We start from the raw sequence: 19,871 nt of genomic DNA on the forward strand, positions 1-19,871 counted from the left end.
GTGGGGCCTGGGGATGCTCAGGGCACAGAGACTGGAACGAGTGGTTCTCTGCATCCAGGGGGCCCGCAGGGGCCTCGCCAGCATGTGACTCATCCGACAATGACTGTCTCCTCTCCTGCAGTGTCATCCGCAGAGAACATGGAGACCCCCTCATCGAGGAGCTCAACCCTGGTGATGCCTTGGAGCCTGAGGGCCGGGGCACAGGTGAGGACACCGGAAGGCTCAGGCCTGCACTCCTCTGGCTCAGCTCTGTCCATGCACAGGATGAGGGCAAGAGGGATGGGGCAGCCAGTCCCATAGCACGGGACCCCTCCTTCCCCGCCACTCTGAAGACTGACACCCTAAGGCAGGGGTGAGAATCTGGGAGTGCCAGGCTGGAAGTAAAGGAGGCAATGGTCCCCTCTTCCAGGTTCAGGGCTGGGGGCGGGACTCTGGAAATCCGTGGGCAGTAGCTTCTCTGGTGCCAGGTGGGGATTGAAAAGAGAGGCTGGGGGGTGTTCTGCACTCTGACCCTTCCCCTCTTGGCATTCAGCCTGGTGTCCAAGAAAGAGCCCTGGATCAGGAGTCCCAAGCCCCCATCCTGCCATTGCCTCATTTGTGATCTTGGAAGGGTTGCTTCAGCTTCTGAGTCTTGTTCTGCACACCCACAGAAGGCATCATTACATTTGCCCTCCTCACCTCTCTGTGTTGTAGTGAGGACCGAAAGGAGACCATGAATGTGCAAACATGACATATTGACAAAACTGCAAATACAAACGGCATGTGTAATATATCAGAAAGGAGTCCTCATGGTCTGAATGATTTGCACCCACTCTGTCCATGCAAAAGTCCAGGGAAAGGAAAGGGAGCCCCCTTCCTGACTTCCTGCCATGAACCGGCTCTGGGAAAGCAGAGGAGATGGGCTTCCCCCTTGTCTTTCTGCCCCAGCACTGTGCTCTCTGCCTCCCACCCCAGGGCACAGGGCACAGGTGCCAGGACATGGCCCTGGTTGGGACCCCCTCTTCCTCTTGGGTCTCCTGGCTGATGGCCAGAGTGAAATCCGCATTGTTGCAGGGGGTGTGGTGACAGACTTCGATGGAGACGGGATGCTGGACCTCATCTTGTCCCACGGGGAGTCCATGGCTCAGCCGCTGTCTGTCTTCCGGGGGAACCAGGTGTGCACAGACACCCCAGCCCCATGTGCTCCCCTGGATCTAAAGTGGATGGAGGGTGGAGGTACCTGGGATGCTTGCTTGTCCAGCGTGGTGGGAAATAGAAACCCAGGAAATAAATCACAGTCACACAGTAAACCTCCAGGAAGGGCTGCTCCTGGGAGAAGCCCTTTGCCCCTCTGCCTTCCACTGGCACTTCTGCTCCAAAAACTGTTTTTCCTGAGTCTTTTGTTGGCTTTTCCTTCATGTTTCCAGTGCCTCTCTTTCCAAATGTCAGCCAGTCTGTCTGCCCTGTTCACCTTCCTCCTCTCTTCCCTCTGCACCTCTCTCCCTGCTCCCCCTGCCCACCCCCACATAGTCACCTGCCTTCCCCCATCTCTGCTCCCCCTGCCCATCCCCCATATTCACCTGCCTTCTTCCCTCCCTGCAGGGCTTCAGCAATAACTGGCTGCGCGTGGTGCCTCGGACCCAGTTTGGGGCCTTCGCCAGGGGAGCTAAAGTCGTGCTCTACACCAAGAGGAGTGGGGCCCACCTGAGGATCATTGACGGGGGTTCGGGCTACCTGTGTGAGATGGAGCCCGTGGCACACTTTGGCTTAGGTGAGTCAGGGCTGAGGGCGGGTCAGGCAATGAGCTGTTGTGCCCAGACAGTGGGTTCCTGTAAACGCATCCAGAAGCCTGCTCACTAACAGAGGACTGCCAGGTGCATGGTACTTCCAGATCCCGTGACAGCCTTGGCAGACACAGCCATACAGGCAACCCCACTCTGAAATGAGCCTGAGCTCCAAAGGGTGGTTTCCTTGCCTGTGCCTCACTGGGGCCCCCAACTGTGGTCCTCTGTTGAATTCATTCACCTTGGGGTCCGGGTATTTAATCCTCATGTCCAAAACTGAGGCCTTGTTCAACCACTGGCCTGAACCAGATTTGTCCAAATCAACTGTTTTCCTGGCCTCTTGGAGCCAGCTTGGTGATTAAAGCCTCAGCCTTCCCTTAGCTAGAAGGCTTAGAGAAGCCTCGCATTCTGCAAGGGAGGGTGATCACCTGCAAGGGGGTGAAAATTGGCTCCTGTCTAGGAGAGGGGAAGCAAGAAAACCCTACTCTGTTTATGTGTATAAAGGGACAGATATACAGACCGCACATAAACAGCTCTCCGGTATATCTGTGGTATGCATGAACTATCACTACACACCTATCAGAACAGCTTAAAAAAAAATAGTGATAACAACACATGCCAGCGAGGATGCGGAGAAATTCACTCTCCCATGCGTTGTCAGTGGGAATGTGACATGGTACAGCAACTCTGCAAAATAGTCTGGTGGTTTCTTTAAAAAGAAAAAAGCCAAACACACAGCTACTATAAGACCCAGCAATTGCACTCCAAGGTATTTGTCCCAGATGAATGAAAATGTATGTTTTAATTAAAATGAAACTTATGTTTTCATAAAATCTATACAAGATCGCTCATGATAGCTTTACCAGCAGTTATCCAGACTGGAAACGCCCGGGATGTAATAGGTTACTGGTTCAACAAACCGTTGTCCTCCACCCCATGGAATATTACTCAGCAATAAAAAGGAGTGAACTCTTGATACACATAGCAACTTGAATAGCTCTCAAGGGCATTATGGGGAATCGGGGGGAGGCCAATCTCATAAAGTCACATACTGTTGATTCCATTTATGTAATATTCTTGAAATGATAAAATTACAGAGACAGAAAATAGAGATGTGGTTGCCAGGGATGGATATGACCATAAGTCCTCAGAGAGGACTCTGGGGTCATGAAGCAGTCCTGTATCTGGATTGTGATGGTTGCACAAATCCACCTATGTGATAAAATGACATAAAACTATACAGACGCACACATGCATGTATGCGCGCATACACGTAGGCACGGTACCAATGTCAATTTCCTGGTTCTGGTATCATGCTAAAGTGGCGTCAGCTCTAACCATTGAGGGAAAAACTGGATGAAAGGTACACAGAACCTTTCTGTATGATCTTTGCAACTTCCTGTGAATCTAGGATTATTTCAACATCAAATTTTTTTTGTTTTGTTTTGTTTTTTTAAAGGTTACTTATTTATTGATTCATGAGAGACACAAAGAGAGAAGCAGAGACATAGGCAGAGGGAGAAGCAGGCTCCCTGTGGGAAGCCTGATACAGGACTCGATCCCAGAACCCCAGGATCATGACCCAAGCCGAAGACAGACAGTCAATCACTGAGCCACCCAGCTGCCCCAACATCAAACATTTTTAAAGAAACGCATTGGGGAGGAAATTAGGAAGGAGAAATGTCTGAAAAGCCTTCTTGAGAGGAGGGGCAATCCTGGAAAAAATGTGGAGGAGCCAAGAGAGGCTTTACTAAAACACAGTGGTTAAAAAAGCATTTGAGTCAAATATACCCAGGCTCAAAATCAGACACCCTCCCCCATGTGTTAGCACCTCATGGGGTGATATATTAACATCGAAAGAATAGGCAATATGCTCTGAAGTTAATATATATGTATGTGTTAATATTATACACACATCATATGGGCAAAGAAAAAAACTGAAAGAAAATGCAGGAAGTATGAACAGCGATTCTAGGGGCAGGATTAACATAGTAACTCCCAGTCATTCAGGTGGCACTTTGCTTCATTTCATGCTCATGACCCACCACCCCCCAACCCCCCTGTGAAATGGGCATTACTTATCCCCATTTTACAAATGGGAAAACTGAAGATCACAGCGGTTAAGAAACCCACCAAGGTCACATGATATAGATCAGTGGCAGAGCTGACATTCAAATCCGGACCTATGTGATTTTTAATTTCTTCCATATGTTCTGTGTGTGTTCCAATTTTCATAGGAACACATAATATTTATGCAGTCTAAAAAAGAAGCATAAATGTTTAGGGGACCCAGAGCCTGGTTATATAAGCATGTTCTTGAGCTGTTTCACCCTGGATGGGTCAGCTGGCAGTTGAAGCATTTGTCACTTTTACGGTAGCCATTTGCTATACTGGCCAAGTACAAGATGACCTTTGTTTGTTTTGGTTTTGTTTTAAGATTTTATTGGGCAGCCCCAGTGGCCCAGCGGTTTAGTACCACCTTCAGCTGGGGCGTGATCCTGGAGTCCTGGGATCGAGTCTCACATCGGGCTCCCTGAAGGGAGCCTGCTTCTCCCTCTGCCTGTGTCTCTGCCTCTCTCTCTGTGTCTGTCATGAATAAATCAAATCTTAAAAAAAAAATTTATTCGTGAGAAACATAGAGAGAGGGGCAGAGACATAGGCAGAGTGAGAAGCAGGCTCCCTGCAGGGAGCCCAATTTGGGACTCAATCTTGGGACCCTGGGATCATGCCCTGAGCTGAAGGCAGATGCTCAACTGCTGAGCCACCTAGGCATCCCATGAGATGACCTTTTTTTTTTTATTCATGAGAGAGAGAGAGAGAGAGACAGAGAGAGAGGCAGAGGGAGAAGCAGGCTCCACGCAGGGAGCCCAACGTGGGACTTGATCCCAGGACTCCAGGATCACACCCTGGGCCAAAGGCAGGTGCTAAACCGCTGAGCCACCTGGGAATCCCCAATGACTTTTGAATATATAGTCCTTTCTCACAAAATAGCAGTAGCCGACAGTCATCAAGCACTTAGTATGTGCCAGGCACTGGGCTCAACCTCTGCAAAAGATACACATTCAGTTCTTACCACAACATGATAAATCATAACCCCATTACACAGGTCAAAAAACTGAGGCTCCAGCTAAGTAATCTTCCCCAAATCCCACCTCTAGAAAGTAGAGGAGTTGGATTTAGACCCCACTCCTTGGACACCACTGAGTTCTTGACCACCGTGACTTGACAGCTTGACCTCCCGTAGCTCTGTGAAGAGCCCCCCAAGGCCCTCCTGCTCTGACTCTTTCTTCCTGGACATCCACGTCTCCTCAGTTACCACGTGATCCACGCGAGGCTATATGATCACCGGAGTAACTGCCATGGTATAGGTGAGATGTTTTTCCAGGTATCTGGCTGGATATCAACTCCCACCCTGTTGTATAGATAAGGAAATTAAGGTTCTACATAGCAATGTAAGGACAGGACTGGAGCTGAGGTTCTCCTTCCTCACATCCCGTGGGCTGCCTGTGCTCTTTTAAGACATGCTCATGGGCTTCATTGGGTCTCCTCTCTGGCCAGAATCTGCCCCTGCCAAGAGAACAGACCTACTTTTTCAACTGCGCAAGCCTCGGCCAGGTCATTGGGTGGGATCGCAGGGAGCCAAGAGCCTCCGCGCCTCTCCGCAACTGTCTGCCTCCCATACTCAGGGTTATAGATGCTGCACCTAGTTGGGAGCCGCTCCTGATTGCCAATCCTTGATATTTTGCCATGCCAGGGGATTTGTTCTGGCTCTGAACTCTGGCTCAAGCTGCTCCACAGGTCCCCCTGTAGGCTCCTCTCCATTGCCAGGATCCACTCCCAGAGAGCCACTGAAGGAAAGCTGCTCTTGGGGACTGGTCCCTGTGGGTCAGCCCTGGGCCTGGCAGGGAGACTCCTCGAGGCAGCTGAGCAGGGCCAGAGGCAGGGGCACAACCAGGAGCAGGTGGGCTCCATCCCTACAGCACCGAGGCCCCGATCCAGGTCTCCTTCATGGATCCAGCATAGCGCAAGCCTTCCTGATTGATGGAAGGGCCAGCGGTGGGGTAGGAAGAAGGGGAGCCAAGAGAGAAGGCCACTTGAAAGGAAGGGTTGAGGAAACAGAGAGGATGAGCGAACACAGGCAGACAGGGAGCTTGGGAAACCAAGAGATGCAGAGAGACAGGGGAAAGAGACAGATGAGACAAAGAAGAAATACTTCCTGCCCTCCAGGCTCATAGTCCAGTGAAAGAGGCAGCTGGAACATACGGATTCCCGTGCAAGACAGATCTGGATGCACCACCACTCTGGCCAGACCAGCACGGGAGGAATTAGTTCTGCTTTCCCAAGGACATGGGCCTAGTGTCAGGTCTAGCCAGATGGTAGGAATTTAGAAGGCATGGAAGGTAGCAGAAGAGAGCATTCCGGGGGCTAGCCTGGCTTGAACAAAGGCCCAAAGGTGGAGTGTTCAGTGTGCCCACACAACTGCAATGATCCACTAGAAGCAGAGCCTGAAGAGGGAGGCCAAAGCCAAACTGTGGGGGGAGCCAAGAGCCAGGCTGGAGGGGGACAGCAGATCGGAGGGGGGTCAAAGCCAGGTGACGCTATGTGAGAGCAGGACTGCTAGGAGCCCGGGAGCTGTTAGCTGGGGGTGGTGGCCTCCACCTGGAGCCCTGCAGGAAGAGCAGTGCTTGCAAACATTCTTAGAAGGATTTAATTTTTTTTCCTGATTGTAAGAATAATGCATATCGATACAGGAAAATTAGAAATTATAACATCGTTAAAAAGAAAGGAAAGATAACCCATAATCTCATCACTGTTTTGAAGATTGAGAGTAAACATTTCTCCCTTCACCCTCTCCCAGTACCATTTGATTCATTTAGTCAACACTTATTTACTGAGCACCTACTACGTGCCAAACACTAGGGAGACAAAGATCCTCGCCATGGGTGACCTTACATCCTAGTGGAAATAGTAGAAACATAAAATATATAATAAACATAATACCTAGGTAAATACATAAAATGTTAGAAGATATTAAGTGCTATGAAAAAAAGAAATGCAGAAGGGTAGGGATATCGGGAATGTGGAGAAGAAGGTAAGGAACAGTGGTCGGGACAGTCTGCTCCCACTTCCGTGCTTTCTGATAGGTTTTTATTGCATGCAGTGTGCATGGGAGTGTATTTATAGATAAATATTCCTCGGGAGGTTTTTTTTTTTAACGAAAACGATTATAGTCTTCCTATTACTCCCAAACTTGCTTTTATTTCCGCCTCTTAACAATATAACCAGACATCGTTCCAAGTGCGCACATCCCTCCTCTGCTTTCCTTCAGTGCTTGCTACACGGTATTTCATTGTGTGGCGGCACTGTCATTTATTGAGCAAGTGTCCTATTGACAGACAGTTCGATGGTTTCCAGTCCTGAGCGGTTTGTTTCGTGGCGCTTGGGGTGAGAAGGCACATGTGCAGAACACGAATGCAAGGAAGGCCTGCCTTGTTGTTCTGAATTCCTGAGCCACAGATGTGGGGCCGTGGCCGTGCTGGGAGCCAGAGGTCTCTGGAGGGAAGAGGGCCCAAAAAAGCCCGCCTCCAGCACTCACGGTGCTCCCACTCACCCCAACGGACCCTGCTCCCCTCCTCCCTCTGTGAATCATCCCTGTGTCCCCTGGACTCTGCAGCAGGGTGTGATGAGAGTGTTCTCCATGGACCCGTACATGGGTGTGCACCTGCACCCCTCCAGCAGCTGCCTCCTTGGCATGCACATGTCCCACTCATCTCTGCACTCAGCCTTGGTCAGAGCACTAGCTTCTCAGACCCTCCTGTGTTCTCCTGACTCCCAAGGGTCTGGGCTGCATCGCACCACGCAATAAAAATTCAGGGACCTCGCTGGATGGCTGTTTCATTCTCTGGAATTCCCAGAGGGGCCACTGTGCTGTGCAGAGTGCCCTCAGCTCCGTCCCGAGGAAATGTCCCTCCTAGGGCAGTGTCAGCTACCCCCCTACCTACCCCTGCTCTGGCCTTGTTGCAGCCCTCCTGTGCACCCTGCCCTGGCCTTTCCCTGCTCCTTCTGGAGCAGATGGCCAGCTGGGCTCATAAACAAGCATTTCTCTCTCTCATAAAGAAGCATTTCTCCACCCTGGAGCACACTGGTTGCTCTGAACTTGCATCCTGGCCCCCACGCACCCACCCTACGTATCCCACACCCTGAACTCTCCAGTTCCTGCTTTACAGAGGGCTGAGGCAGCTGAGCCAAACCCAGAAAGTGAAAACAAGCACCCACAATCTACTTTGCCCTGCCAGCCCCCCATGGGGGGCTCACCCACTGGCCAGCCCACCCCAAGCATTGATGGCATCCCTGACACACACACGCGTACACACACAGGCACCCCACCTTCCTTTAAGCTAATTGTTTGCAAGTGACTCACAGCTGCCTCCCAGCCTGCTGGTGCTCATTTAGGGAAGGAAAATTCAGTGGCCCACATAAAAGTTGCTTTATTAAAGTGCAAAAATATTCCACCAACTGTATTCCCACCATCTGTTTTGCTGGTAATTCTTCTGAAAAGCGCAATTCTCTGTGCCTCTTTGGCCTTTGGCCTTTAAAAGCTGCGGGGGGGGGGGGTGACTGCTGCTCTTGACCTCTCAACTGTGCTGGCTAATGGGGCCCCCTCTGTGCGCAGCCCCACTGCCTGACACATAGGCCTGGCAGACAGACGGCTCATAAACGCTGCACTCTAAGCCCTCACGCAGTGCCTGGAAAGGCCTGAGACGTCTGGGGACTTGAGAGGGAACAGCCGAGCCTGGGGACAGGAGCCTGGGCTCCCGTCCTAGCTCAGACACCTGCAAGTCACTTCCCCTTGCCAATGTCTACACCTGGAGAGTGGGGATAGACCGCCCACGTCGCAGAGTAGTCAGGAGGATTCAGATCAGCCTCACACATGAAGGCGCCAAAGTCCGTCCCAGGCTTCTTCCCCGCCACCCCCCCCCCCGCAGCCCCCACCCCTGCCTAATACATATTCTTTTTTTTTTTCCTAATACATATTCTTTTTTTTTTTTAATTAATTTTTATTGGTGTTCAATTTACCAACATACAGAAAAACACCCAGTGCTCATCCTGTCAAGTGTCCACCTCAGTGCCCATCACCTATTCCCCTCCAACACCCGCCCTCCTCCCCTTCCACCACCCCTAGTTCGTTTCCCCGAGTTAGGAGTCTTTATGTTCTGTCCCTAATACATATTCTTATGCTCAGCTTCCCCCACTTTGAACCTCTCCCTGAGCTTCCAATGCACGTGACCTTTCCATACCTCTTTGCCTTGCCGAACCATCTGCCTGGACTGATCCTTCCCTGCCTCACAAACTCCTACTCCTCCTGCAACACCCAAATAAAATGACTTTTAACACCCGCCTCTCTCACCAAGTGGCCCCAATGCTATGGCTGCATGTTCCCAGTTTATTATAACATAATCACTATGTTCATTGCCCGTTCCTACAGGAGGGGCCCAGGTTCATCTGCTTCTGGCTAAATCCCAGATCCCAGCATGATGCTTGGCCTGTGGTGGGTCTGGGCATGGAGGTGAAGTGAGCAGTAGAACAAAGGCAAAGCAGAAATGGGCTTTAGGGTCAGATGTCCCTAGCTGAGCAACTGTGGGCCATTTACATCACCTCCCCAGGCCTGAGCCCTTTTATCTCTAAAATGGAGATTGTAAATCTAGTACCCTCCCCGTGGTGCTGCCGAGAGGATCCAGTGCTAACACTGAGGACACCTGGTACAGTTTGGGGTACATATTCCCCGGCATTATTGCCAGTAAATGCAGGTACTTTGGGAAATACAGGGTGTCCCTCATGCCTAAGAGATGATGGAGATAGGGACTCCAAGGGGACAGTCAGCCGGGGCAGGGCTCACATTGCAAGGAAGAAGGCCTATCCTCCCCAGGAGTGCTAGAGCCCTAGGCCAAATGCCCATCTTACAGATAAAGAAACTAAGGCCCCAGACAGGGTGCCCAATTCAGCATAATAATCAGCAGCAGAGGAGGGAGCTCTGCTGAGATGTGTTCTCCTTGGCTTATTTATCTCATAGCCTGGCCCCTCCCTGGGTTTGGAGAAAGGGAGGAAGCAGGACTCAGAACAGCATGCTACAAACGGAATGTAAATTTGTGATTGTCTATGAATATTCGGTGACTCTTCTGAGTTATTTGTGGCACTTCAGTCAGGCTGGAAAATGTATTCATGTAGCTGTTCTCTTGGCTTAGGTGAGAAACATTTGCTATTCTTTGTCCCCTTCTTTTAGTGGAAAAATGTTTACTTTTTATATATGCCACTTCTTTTGGACACTATACAACCTAAAAACGCCAAGTCTCTTTAACTTCAAGTGACAATTTCAAAACAGAGGAAAAATCTACAGGTGATACCCACCCCCACCCCCCATCCCATATCCACCCTCCTCCTCTAAAAGGAATTATTATAGGAGGAGGGAGTAGGGGAAGAAAGGTTTATGCGAAATTTTTTCTGGCTTCTGGGTCTGCTCTGGGAGCCTCCCCTGGGTGCCACTGCCCCACCTTTGCCCACAGAGGCAGGGGCTGCTCACCTTTGACACTTCTATAGGTGGCAGCTGGTCCCTACCCTCATTAACACATGGCACAGCAGCAGCCAGGCAAGGGGGGAGCCAGTGCAGGAAGGGTCCAGAGGCTGGGTGATATGGCTCATGGCAGGCAGCTTGCCCTGTGTGCTAGGACTCAGGGAGGAAGGTGGGGCAGGGCCCGTCCACACCACGCTGTCCCAGCCCTCACCCCCAGGGTGAATCTCTACACAGAGGAGTCTACACATGCATTCCCCTTAAAGTCTCGCTGTGGCTGCCAACCCTTTTCTAAAACAGAGGAATCTTTTTTATACATGAACATGTGTCACAGACTACCCTCTGCCCCCATAGGGATCCTTGTAAAATCCGTTGGTGACACCAAGGACCCAAAGCTGCTATAAATTCAGCAGCCCTTTCTGGTTTCCTTTGTTTTTCTAAGAGTATCTGCGTACATTGAGGGGAGACAGCACATACATGTGGGTGATGCATTGTTTATTCAGCCCATGAATGATGCTTGAGGGTATGATTGGATCTACAGACCCCTGAGCACCAGGCCCACATCTAGTCATCCCTGGTGGGTGGAAATGAGGGGACTACACCCTGTCTCCTACCTGGGCTGAGCACTGCCCTCTCCCCCAGGTGACCCACTAGAAGAGCTTCTGCCTACAGGTGAGGCCTAGCCCCCTCCCCCCCACTCCAATTCATCACCATTAACCTGACCTTGGTGCAGTGACAGCCCTGATGCCTTAAGCAGGAGGCTGGGGCCAGCGCTGACACCGCCTAAATACCTGACAGATCTTTCCAAGCTGCTCTCTACCACTGTTGTAGCAACATGTGTGGATGGATTCTCCATGAATATTCTCTGAGCTTTGCCATTAGCTTTTATAAACATCTCAGCTTTGCAGAAGGGTGCTTCTCCTGTGCCTTGCACCATCCGCTTCTTTATCACCTCAGCTTTTATTCAGAGCTCAGCTCAAGTGCCTTATCCTTGGGAGCCTGTCCCTGATCACCCACTCTAGAAAAAGCCCCCAGCCAGCCCCCAGTTCCTCTTTACCCACTTGCCTACTTTTGTTTTCTTCACAGAGCTTGTTAATATCTGATGTTATTTCTCTGTTCCTGTCTATCCCACCAGGAAGCCCCCTGAATGCAGGCACATTCCCAATGGCAAAAGAAAGCATGGTCCCTAGCAAGCTATAATTATAAATATAAAAAAATAAATTTAAAAATAAAATAAATATATAAATATATATTATAAGTGATAACATAAATATAAACATACAGTGACATGCCCAAGATTACGTAGCAAGTAGCAGCAAAGCTGGAATTTGGCCCCAAGTCTCCAAGATGCTGGGCCCTCACTATGTGCTTTCCAACACACCAGGCCAGTGGTACAGCTAAGATTTGAACCCGGGACTTCAAAGTCAACCTGCTAACCACCAGGCTTTACCTTCTTCCCTAAAACAGCTTCATGCTGATTAGCCTGTCCACTGGAATGTAAGTTCTAGAGTTGTGTTGTCCAATATGGTAGCCACTAGCCAGGTGTGGCTATGGAAATGTAAATTAATTAAAATTAAATAGACTTTAAAATTCAGTTCTGTCTTCTGTCCCACAGGGAAGGATGAAGCCAGCAGTGTGGAGGTGACATGGCCAGATGGGAAGATGGTAAGCCGGGGTGTGGCCAGTGAGGAGATGAACTCTGTGCTGGAGATCCCCTACCCCCGGGATGCAGACCAGCTTCAGGACCCAGCCCCACTGGAGGTGAGTGGGGTGTCTGGGCCTCATAGCCAGAAAAGCAGGCCCCACCCAGAGCCCCATGGGCTGAAGCTGGACTCCCAGGAATTTGCAGACTTTGCCCCTAGAATGGTGGAAGTCTTAACAAAGAGCAGGCTTCATAACGATTCCTCTACTTGTAGTTTAGGTGAGGCTTTGTAGTTTAAGAGGGACGGGTTTTGTTAGGCATCACGGATCCCACATGAGGTGAAGGAGCAGGATTTGGAACTGAGTGTGTTCTCGTCCTTCCCGGAGTTTCCTATTCTCAGAGCAAGCGGGAGGGGTCCTGGAGGAAGGGGCTGCCCCCAGGCCCAGAGTTAGGAGCACCCCTCATTCTGGGGTCAGGGCGATGGCTGCTCTGTGGCCGTGATTAGGAGGGAAACTGAGGTGGGATCTTCTCAACTCACTGGCGCCTCGGTTTCTGCCCATCTTGCAGTGCGGCCAAGGATTCTCCCAGCAGGAAAACGGCCATTGCATGGGTGAGTTGCCTGCGGGCCCCAGGGGATGGGGCAGAGGCCAGTATCTCCCTGGGGAATGTCAGCCCGAGCCCTGGCAAAGCTCAGGTTGCAGATGAGAGGGGAGAGGTGGGGAGGGAAATGTGTTGTTTGTCCCTGGGGCTCCAGATGCCAAGACGAGTGCCATGTGACTCACCAAGGTGGGAGCGATGTTAGTGGCCAGCAGGCTGAGTCACTGCAGTTCTGGGAACGAGGGTGCTTCCTGCCATGAATACAGAGAGAATGGGTGTGGGGAGGAGACACACCCAAGACAGTGCTCACTGGGAGGCCTGGCCCCTGGGGGCCACAGTGGCGATGGTGCACATGCATCTTCCATGGAGAGCTGGTGGCTTCAGCTTGGCCAGCAGGTGGAGCAGCAAGCCCAGGGGCTGGCAGACAAGGATGGGTATGGGGGAGGGGGGCAGGGGAGAAACCCGCAGTGGAGTGTGGTCACACAGCAGAAGGGAAATTGTAGCCTCGAGTTGTGCTGGGGGCAGGTAGCTCAACTCTCAGAGGACAACAGCTCTGTGAGGGTCCAGTGACCCTTCTAGAAGTCCTCCGAGGGCCTAGAGTGGAAGAGCGACAGCCAAGAGGCCTAGCATCTAAAAGACCCTCAACCCAATACCCTTCCCTGTCAGTGACCAACAGTGTGGGGTCAGGTCAACGACTCCTCCTGCCTTTAGATGCTCAGGCAACATTCTTCCCAAGTCCACTCTGCCGATGCTCCTGAGTCCCAGGCCAGTGGGTTTGCTACTGAGGTTCAAGAGTAAACAAGACAGACACTCCCTGGCTTCTGGGAGCTTAGAGCTAGTGGAAGAGGCACAGAGGAAACAGTGATGACCTCGCAGAGTGAGCAGGGCTGGGGGGGGGCGGTATTATGTGGGAGTGCAAAGGTGGGGCCCTACACCAGCTGGGGAGGGCCTAAGAAAATGCCCCGGGAAAACACAAGGTCTAAGCTGAGGCCTGGTGGGTGACGGGGAGTTTGCCAGACAGGCAGAGGGGAGAAAGTGTTCAGGTGGAGGGCGCCACATGAGCAGGGACCACAGGTAAGAAAGTGAAGGAGTACAGCTCTAAGGGTGGCCTGGGAGGAAATGAGTCCCCTCCACTCTCCGTGTGACCATTCTAAATAGATGGTGCATGTCCACAGAAATTCCAGCATCTGGCCTGAGCACCAGCAGGACTCTGTGAGGTCACTCTTAGGGCCACCCTTCCTTCTTATCACCCACCAGATGTTTATGTGTTCGTGCAGGGTGCAGGGGATGCAGGCCAAGCACCTGCCCTGGAGTGGCATTTGCTCTAGTGGGGGCAACCACAAACATGTGACCTGACAGCTGGATGAGATGGGCTAAGAACCCTTGAAGCAAGGTGTCTCTGCAGACTGTTCTAGACAGAGTGGTCAGGGAGATGACCTTTGAGTTGAGACCTGAATGACAAGAAGGCCCAGCCACAGAAAGAGCCAAGGGAAGAGCAAGTCCAAAGAGCATGAGGCAGGAACAAGGTTCAGCATGCGAAGGGAATGGGGAGGAGGCTGGTGTGCCTGGAGATGGTGCCAGAGCCAGGCGCTAAGTCAGGGAGGGTCTCAAGGTGTCCGGACTCTGTTCCTAGGGCCCTTTGCAGTTAAGTAGGAGAGTGGCATGGTGTGATTCACATTTTCAAAAGATCACCCTGGCTGCTGAATTGCAGATTAGATTGGAGGGAAGTGTGGAAGCCAGGGTGCCAGTCTGGAGGTAGCTGCAGACATCCAGGCAAGAGGTAGTACAGGCTAGGATTAGGCTGTGGCAGAGGAGGAGGACCTGGATGCACAGAGGGGAACTATGGGGGCAGAAAGGCAGCATCTGTTGTGAAATTGCCTGTAGAGGAAAGAAGAGGAACTAGGGATCACTCCTATCTGTGCTTGAGCAGCTGAGTGGGTGACAGTGGTGTTGATTGACTTAGGCAAGATAAGGTCACAGGGTGGAAGAAGTTTGAGGGCTGGGGGATCTAGAGTTCCATTTTGGACCTACTGACTGTGAGATACACATTAGATTCACAAGTCTGGAGCTCCAGGGACAGGTTGGGGCTGGAGATAGGAATCTGGAATCCCCCATGTGTGAAGGGCCTACCTACAGAAAGTGTGGTAGATAGAAGATCCAGGACCAAGTCTGACACCCCCAACAAGTAGCAGTCAAGTAGAGGATGAGCCCGCCGAAGGGATTGAAGTGAGGAGCAAGGAAGTTAAGACCTAGAGAGAAGGACATGCCCAAGATCACAAAGTAGGTGGGACAGCAGAGCCTGAGCAAGGACCCACTGTCCCACTCCTCCCCGGTGAGTGACTCCCCTCACCTTTTAGACACCAACGAATGCATCCAGTTCCCATTCGTGTGCCCTCGAGACAAGCCTGTCTGTGTCAACACGTATGGAAGCTATAGGTGCCGGACCAACAAGAGGTGCAGCCGGGGCTATGAGCCTAACGAGGACGGCACAGCCTGTGTGGGTGAGTAAGGCCCCACCACAGTCCAGTAGGAAACAAGGAAGCTGTCTTCCACTGGGGAGCTCTGGGGAGGCCCCATATCAAGGTCCCCATTCCCTGACCTCTCCGGGCTGGATGGAGTCTCCTTAGACCCCCACTGGGTCTCCCAGGAAGACCATGACAGAGGTTTAGAGGAGGCCCACCACTACTAGCACCATCTGAGGGGTCCCTGGGGTGCTGCGCCCTGGCCAGAGGCAACTGTTTTTCTTATTTCTCCCCTTTCACATATCCTAAAACAGATGTTCCTACCTTAAAGTCAGGCCATCTTCTCCTACCAGGGATATAAACTAGCTCCTACTACTCGTCTTTGTCTGAATTTCTGAACTGGTATTTGTCTTCTTCCTCCCAAATGCTTCCCCCCACCCCCATCCCACCCCAACCCCCTTTCTCTTTTTCCCATTTCTCTCTCTCTCTCTCTCCCATCCTTTTTGCAGCTCAAGTGGCCTTTTTAGGTGGGTATCCTTCTGCTGCCTTTAGAATCTCTGAGCCTCTCTCTCGGGCCTCATATCTTTCTCTAGGCCTTGGACTTTGCCTTCAGTTATATGCACTTTAAATCCCAACAATAAAGGAAAAAAAAAAAGAAAAAACTAACAACCTTTGTGGAAAACTAAATCTCTCCCGCTGCCTGTCTCTCTCTCCACACCCAGTAGATTCTGCTGCGTGCTCCCCCTGAATGGACCGCAGGGGTGGCCATCTTTGAAAAGGGAAGTTTGGGAGATAACAACATTTATGTAATCTTAGTTATTTGTGAAGCCTTTCTTTGCCTGTTTTCTGAGGAAAACAAAAAAGGAAAGGCTCCCCTCTTACCCCATCTACCCTCCCTCACTTCTTCAGAAGAATCAAGATCGTCCTGTCTTTTCTGTATTCTCCAGGGTCCCAAGCACCCTGTTTCACCCTTAACAAAGATGGCTCCCAGGCGGTTGCTTGCTCAGTTGATTCACTCATGTATCATGTGCCTGCTGGTTTGGCCTGTGCTGTTTCTGCTCTGTGCGCCCTGACTTCCTGTGGTAGAGAAAGCCTTATTGGAATCGGTGGTTATGATGGGAGGGGAAAGGGTGGCCCTTTGGGACTCTTGATAAAAATGTTAAAGTTTGAATTTGCTAAGTCTTCCAGCCTCTTTCTGGAGAAATTATGCCAATAAACTCTCTGCTGGATATTAGTGCCTAGCTGGTGAAAACAAAAATGTGTCTGGGGCAAGTAGATGCCGACTGGAATGCTGAGTTAGCAGCATTCCGTCATGTGTTACTTGGAAAGCAGATCATGAGACAGGGAAGATGTCTGCCCGGAGCATGAGCAGTGGTTTGGATAGTGCACCAATGTTCACATTTGGGGGAACTGGACCAGGCAAGGATGTAGGATGAGCAAGGGGCAGATGTGGAGGGAATATTCTGGGCCTTTTACCTGGAGGAAGTCGCTTCTCTACACTGGGCCTCAGTTTCCCTAAAGAGCAAGAGATTTAGTCTGATACATCCATAAAGCCCTTTCCTTTCTAAGAGCCTTCAGTCTGGACTGAGACATGGCTAGTCTCAGGTTACCCTGATTTCTAGAAAGAATCTGACAACTTGGTCTCCTCTGCAATATGCTTAGAAACCTGGAAACTTCTGTAGCCAAGAGCACCCTTTGGGAATGATGTAACACCATAGAATACTTTCACAACCAGCTTGGGTAGTGAAGGCTTGTTATAAATCACAGATCTGTTCTTCATGGGGAAAAAAAAAGTTGTCCCAAGATATAATAAAATCACACTTAAGAATGCAGCAAGCATTTTAAAAACATATTTACAAAAACGTACCGTTCTCTAATATAATAATAATACTCCCAATAAATCACAAAATATGAATTCCTCATAGCTAGTACTGTCTTTACACTCAGAATAGGAGCTTAAATGAAAAGGTTCAAAATAAAAACAGCTACATTTTCACAGGAAAGCATATAACAACTTAAAAATTGCTCCACTTCTAGGAAGCCCACTTCTGTGTGTTCACATAGAATTAAAGGTCTGGATGGGTCTGGAGAAGAGGCTCAGAGAAATGAAGTGATCTGCCCAAGGTCACGGAGCCAGCTGGTCCCCAGCCAACGCTTGAGCCCTTTCCTACCATGCCATCTTGTCAGGGGTAACAGACAGTGCTGTCACTGTTCAGACTATTCCCTAGTCATTCTGAAAGCTGCTGCCTTTTTAGAAATGAACAAGTAGATCTAAGATAGTAAGATAAGTAAAACCCAAAACCCACAGAGGCAGTGGTTCCAAATGTAATGGCAAATGACAAGATAACAGTGTCCATTGACAGGCCACACACGACAGCACGAGAAATAGGGGACAGGACAGCTAGTGAGACAGCCTGCCAAGGACATCAGAAATTCAGGATGACAGCAAACTTCAGAGGATACCTCATAAAGTAATAACCATGAATCCTCGCACAATGAGTTTCTTATAACAGGGTATATTTATGTCGTTTTACCCTACTTGGTGGTGGGGCCAGATGAGTTACAAAGAGGAGTTCCAAATTCCCCCAGCTGTCAAGAACACAACTGCAATGTCCCAACTCCAGGGTAAGAAGACTTATTTTGGATATGATTCATTCATTCAACAAATATTAGTTGAGCACCTACTATGTGCCAGGTACTAAGCTAGGCCCTGGGCATACTATGGCAAGCAGAAATGACACAGTTACTGTCCCCACACTGTCTTCCTCCAGCCAAATGGAGGAGCCCAGTGCCTGGGATGAGAATAGGACTTATAGGGGCTTTCTGAAAAATCTAGCCAGATACTTGGGTTGCTACACCAGCAAGTGAGCTCTTTTTTTTTTAATATTTTATTTATTTATTCATGAGAGACACACAGATTGAGAGAGAGGCAGAGACACAGGCAGAGGGAGAAGCAGGCTCCACACAGGGAGCCCTATGTGGGACTCGATCCAGGGTCTCCAGGATCACACCCCGGGCTCCAGGCGGTGCTAAACCGCTGCGCCACCGGAGCTGCCCAAGCAAGCTCTTTGCATTCATTCACTCAAATATTCATTCGGCAAATATCCATTGAGAACTTCCTGTGTGACAAGCACTGAGTCACTTCTACAAGGAAGGTGACACAGTCCAATGAGGGGATTAAGTTTCCTGTTCCCGAGATGCTTGTATTGAAAGAAATACGAGGCTAAAAGATACAGGAGGCCAACCAGGTACTGACCCAACTCAGCATTACCTGCCCCCCAAAAATAGGGCCTCCCCAGCGGGCTAGGGGAAATCCCTAGCTTTCTCAGAAATCCAGGCTTTCTGAGCCAAGTGCCCCCAGTCCAGTGCATTTGCCGGTCTGTGCTGAACTGGCCCCAGAGGGGTGGGCACCAAGCCACACCCACACTAGCCAGGTACAAGATCACCATCCCTCTTTCTTCCAACTCCCCATCCTCTGAAGCCCGCAGGTGCCCACACCCTTGCCTTCCCCTTCTAAGCACAGACAATTCAGTCCTCCCTTTGTCCCTTAGCCCCACTCGGGCTCCTGACATCATACTACACCAGACTTGAGTTTGTAACAAAAATTGCAAACAGCTCCAGGCATGGGCTGAATGGCATGGGCCTACGAGGGATCGTGCGAACAGAGGAGCCGTGCCCCATCTGGGGCAGCCCTGGCTCACTCTAGTCATAACAGTAACACTAGTAATAATATCATTTTAATTCTGCCCAAGAACACTCCTCTCCCCAGAAACGTACCCCTTAACATGAGAAGAATAGCCACATTAAGCGAGTTTGGGGTGTCTGGGCCAGATCTAAGCTCTTTAGAAGAATCAGCCTGTATAATCCTCACAATAATCCTAAACGGAAAGTGCTGTAACAATCCCAGTTTTACAGAGAAGCTAAGTGGCTTGTCCGGCTCACACAACTGCGACAAACAGAGGAAGGACTTGATCAGAGCAGTCTGCCCACCCCCAGCTTGAGCTCTTAACATGGAGCTTCCTTCCCATTGGGGGTGGCTAGCTGGTGACACGAAAAGGCATTATCTCTCCATGCTGCCTAGGGGCAGAGGATGGGTGGGGAAGGAAGAAATGGAGTCCTTGAAGAGCCCAGGGTCTGTGACGGTCACCATGGAGTCACACTCCAGCTGCAAGGAATGGTGGCAGTGCCCCTGCTGAGTCCTCTCACCAGCCAGCTTGGCTGGCCTTAGCAAACACGGAGCTATGAATCACCCACGCAGCCTCTTCAAGCATCTACTCAGCTGCCAGCCCTGCTCTGGGGAGGTGCCATTCTGAGGGCCAAGAGTTTGATTATGTGTCACTCTGGCTGCTATGGCCCCCTCCCAGGGTCTGGGCCTCCCACCCTGACCGGTACCACTGAACTGTGACCCACGCAAGAACTCCACTCCAGCCTCCCAACAGGGCTGCTGGTCATCTCTCCGGAGCCCCATGGAGACAGGAAGACAAACGCTTCATTTCCTCAGGGAACCAGCTGGGTTTTTCCAGCAGATTCCAGAGTTATACCCCACCCAGACTGCCAGCCCAGAAGGCAAGCCAAGTCCCTCCCCTCCTCGCCCTCCCTGGGGTCAGCCACGTCTCTCTCCTTCAGTGTGGGCCAGAACCCCAGCCACATCCTGTCAGGGCTGATGTGTCTCCTTAGCAACAGACACATCCCAGAAGAGGAAGGAGGAGGCGAGAGAGCACGGGTTGGTTAACACCACAGACAATGCCAGCCCCGCCTTCAGCAGCCGTCTTCTTAAGGAACTGTGGTTGAACAGCAAAGTGATGGAAGGGTAGACCATGAGAGAAAAATGAGAAACAAGA

The 19,871-nt window shown here is 50.7% G+C and overlaps 1 protein-coding gene across 4 annotated transcripts in view; it reads left to right on the forward strand.

Moving 5' to 3' along the window:
* The window catches only part of CRTAC1 (cartilage acidic protein 1), a 156,993-nt gene that overhangs the window by 119,086 nt on the left and 18,036 nt on the right, over nucleotides 1-19,871 (forward strand). For 2 of the 4 annotated variants that reach the window (XM_041746609.1, XM_041746607.1), the window contains exons 9-14: nucleotides 122-204; nucleotides 1,054-1,154; nucleotides 1,582-1,750; nucleotides 11,945-12,090; nucleotides 12,539-12,581; nucleotides 14,926-15,069. In XM_041746609.1, coding sequence (XP_041602543.1) covers nucleotides 122-204; nucleotides 1,054-1,154; nucleotides 1,582-1,750; nucleotides 11,945-12,090; nucleotides 12,539-12,581; nucleotides 14,926-15,069 — 686 coding nt within the window. Of the gene's footprint in view, nucleotides 1-121; nucleotides 205-1,053; nucleotides 1,155-1,581; nucleotides 1,751-11,944; nucleotides 12,091-12,538; nucleotides 12,582-14,925; nucleotides 15,070-15,539; nucleotides 15,718-19,871 lie in introns of those variants that run through there. The other 2 variants (XM_041746606.1, XM_041746608.1) reach the window with 2 other exon arrangements.

Source organism: Vulpes lagopus, chromosome 2 (assembly GCF_018345385.1).
Source record: "Vulpes lagopus strain Blue_001 chromosome 2, ASM1834538v1, whole genome shotgun sequence".
NCBI lineage: Eukaryota > Metazoa > Chordata > Mammalia > Carnivora > Canidae > Vulpes > Vulpes lagopus.